Source organism: Helianthus annuus, chromosome 6, assembly GCF_002127325.2.
Source record: "Helianthus annuus cultivar XRQ/B chromosome 6, HanXRQr2.0-SUNRISE, whole genome shotgun sequence".
Lineage (NCBI taxonomy): Eukaryota > Viridiplantae > Streptophyta > Magnoliopsida > Asterales > Asteraceae > Helianthus > Helianthus annuus.
In genome coordinates this window covers 52,025,687-52,028,821 of record NC_035438.2, presented here as the reverse complement: position 1 = coordinate 52,028,821, position 3,135 = coordinate 52,025,687, and the positions used below count along the sequence as shown (strand labels likewise).

The 3,135-nt window shown below is 37.1% G+C and overlaps 1 protein-coding gene across 4 annotated transcripts; it reads right to left on the bottom strand.

The window, feature by feature from the left end:
• Positions 1–410: 410 nt before the first annotated feature.
• Positions 411–2,628, bottom strand: LOC110865478. 4 transcript variants are annotated; one of them, XM_022114733.2, is made up of 4 exons: positions 2,429–2,628; positions 1,467–1,661; positions 1,073–1,267; positions 411–990 (listed from the first exon to the last, which is right to left on the bottom strand). In XM_022114733.2, the coding sequence occupies exons 1-4, from the start codon at positions 2,457–2,459 to the stop codon at positions 743–745; spliced, it is 669 nt and encodes a 222-aa protein (XP_021970425.1). In that variant the 5' UTR covers positions 2,460–2,628; the 3' UTR covers positions 411–742. The 4 variants fall into 4 exon arrangements, with proteins under 4 accessions (XP_021970425.1, XP_021970427.1, XP_021970428.1 ...); XM_022114735.2 differs by having other exon boundaries at positions 1,467–1,658; positions 2,429–2,623; XM_022114736.2 differs by having other exon boundaries at positions 1,073–1,264; positions 2,429–2,621.
• Between the last annotated feature and the right edge of the window lie 507 nt (positions 2,629–3,135).

Sequence of the window (3,135 nt, the reverse complement as noted above, 5' to 3'; positions counted from 1 at the left end):
CTCGACCTCCTCATCGGTGGAATCATCGCCATCCGCAAAAAACTTTTTGTAGTAAAAATTTACCATGGATGAAGAACTATGGGAATCCATCAATTTTTATAAAATGGTAGTGTTTTGAGAGAGTTTTGATGTTTAAATTTGAAGGAGTTTATATATATATAGGTAAAAGGTTTAAAAAAAATAAAAAATAATTCAAAGTAGCCGTTGCTAGTTTATGATTGGCCAGTCAACCCCCATCGAAGCGTGATTTAAAAAACGCCAAATACAGAATTCTCCAAAATAACGCCCAAACACGCCGGTGTGTAGTGGCGATCGGGCGTGATTCGGCGTTTTCTTCGAAAATTTTTTATAAAACACGCCCCATTACGGGCGGTCTAAGGAGGTGTTGAAAAGCTTAGCCAAACACCCCCTTAGTAAAAGAAAATGAAACATCCATGTTCAGTCCAAGAATGCATGCTAAGAACAGAGTTAAAGCAACTACACTTGGTACACTTTATGTCAAAGAATCAAGATGTTTAAGCACCCGTAACGAAAATAACATAGTTCAAGAAATATTAACTACAACTGAACTAGAGATACCATGTTTTCTCCTCATAAATGATTAATCTGCATGTCCACTTGAAGCTGGTCACAGCTCTAAGAGCTTAACACTGTGTGAGAAATTATCAGATAACAAATTGATATTCAGGAACGAAGCACAGCCCAACACTTTTATCAACGGACCGGTTTCAGTATTGATTTTCTAATCTTTGGCTTGTTCGCGATTACGACTTTTGTTAATCTTTTTACTAATGGAAGCTCGGAATCCATCCTTCTTTGGTGATGCAGGGTCACTATCAGATTCTCTTTTTGAGTGAACAATGGCCTCAATCTCCTCCTTAGCACGATGAAAGATGTTCGGACCTTTGAATTCACTGATTGGGGTGTCTACATCAAAATCATCCCCCCTCCCATGAGTCTCTCTTCGGTGACTTGGACTGCCCTTACGGTCTGCAGCCAGGTATAGCATATCGAGTGAGAACCTTCAATGCATATGATCAAAGAAAACAGGTTGATTTTGTTTCGGATGTACCTGAAAGTGAGCTTTGTTTCTTTGGTGATGCAGATTCTCTTTTTGAATGTATTGTGTCGCGAATGGCCTCAATCTCTTCTTTAGCGCGATGAAAGATGTTGGGACCTTTAAACTCGCTGATCGGGGTGTCGGGGTCAATATCCTCCCCCCTCCCATGTGTCTCTTTACGGTAACGGGGACTGCCCCTATTTTCTGCTGCCATCAACACATCAAGAAAAAGCCAGTTAAATGTCTTAGATGGGTATGGCGTATCAAGTGTGAACCTTCAATGTATATAATCAAAGAAAACAGCAATAGCGGCCTCTTGTTAAACATGCTCGAGATTTTACCCCCCTTGTGATGCATGTAATAATGAGGCACCCCCAAATAAAATAAAAATCTGTTTCAGATGTACCTGCAAGTGAAGTTTGTTTCTTTGGTGATGCAGATTCTCTTTTAGAATGAATCGTGTCAACAATGGCCTCAATCTCTTCCTTAGCGCGGTGAAATATGTTAGGACCTTTAACGTCACCAATAGGGGTGTCTGGATCGATATCCTCGCCCCTCCCATGAGTCTCTCTACGGTGACTGGGACTGCCCTTATTTCCTGCTACCATCAACGTCAAGAAAAAGCCATTAATAGGTGCATATATTTTAAAATCCCTAAATCTTTAGTCTCAACTAAGCAATGATAAAAACTACTTCATCAATCAGAGTTCATCAATCAGCACGATTATGAAAATATCCTTGTTCTTTACCCAAAAAAAAAAAAAAACATCCTTGTTTTATATACATGTTTGAATCCTGTTATGGGTTCTAATTCTTACTTAGGCATTTCCACAAACACTTAGAAACACCCTTGTTTTATATATTTATTTGAATCCTGTTATGGATTCTAATTCTAAACTTGGGCATTTCGACAAACACTTGGAGAACACCCTTGTTTTATATATTTATTTGAATCCTGTTATGGATTCTAATTCTAAACTTGGGCATTTCGACAAACACTTGGAGAACACCCTTGTTTTATATACGTGTTTGAATCCTGTTATGGGTTCTAATTCTTACTTAGGCATTTCCACAAACACTTAGAAACACCCTTGTTTTATATATTTATTTGAATCCTGTTATGGATTCTAATTCTCACTTGGGCATTTCGACAAACACTTAGAGAACACCCTTGTTTTATATACTTGTTTGAATCCGGTTATGGTTTCTAAATCTCACTTGGGCATTTTCACAAACACTTGCAGGGCACAATAGCAAAATTTGGAATAACAAATTTAAACAATTTACAATCATCCTATATGTAAAAAAAATGAATAAGCAATCCATGCATCAGTATAAATGATCAACTAAAAACAGAGAGATGGGTACCTGACGATCGATCAGGTTTCGATTCATCCATTGGAGATTCCGATGATAGAATTAATTCTCGCAGAGATTGGATTAGGGATCTTCCCCCAAACAAAATGAAGGTATTTTCGCCTAACACGAAACTAATATAACCTTTTTAATGTTATCAACTTTTTCATGGCCTTTTCATGGAGCCGCGGATTTCGTTGCCTAGTTTTGTCACAGCTTAATTCAATTTGGAGGGTAAATTACATTTTTGGTTTTTTCGTTGAATTGGAATGGGTAACCTAACTTCAATAATTACAGTTACAGTCATTTATTTGATAAACTCGTTATATCTTTGGTCCTTTGACTCTAACCTTGTTAAAAATTTTAGTTAAATCCAGTCATGTGCTTTGCACATAAGAGTAAATTCGTCTTTTTACTGTTCTAAAGACTATTTGTGCAATAAATATCCATGTCACAGTCATTTATTTGATAAACTCGTTACATCTTTTGTCTTTTGACTCTAACTTTGTTAAAAATTTCAGTTAAATCCAGTCATATGCTTTGCACATAAGAGCAAATTCGTCTTTTTACTGTTCTAAAGACTATTTGTGCAATAAATATCCATATCCTCCCTCTATGAACTGTCTGCAACAAAACACACAACCCAAATCCTTAGGGTGAAGGGAGTGGTTACCTATTTGGAATAGGTAAACTCCACATTCACCAAATCAGACAGTGTC

Coding starts and splice junctions, on each gene's coding strand:
- LOC110865478 (XM_022114733.2), bottom strand. CDS start 2,459: ATGGATGAATCGAAACCTGATCGATCGTCAG. Junction 1,662..2,428: donor GAAACCTGATCGATCGTCAG/GTACCCATCTCT, acceptor CGTTGATGGTAG/CAGGAAATAAGGGCAGTCCC. Junction 991..1,072: donor GAAACAAAGCTCACTTTCAG/GTACATCCGAAA, acceptor ACCTGGCTGCAG/ACCGTAAGGGCAGTCCAAGT.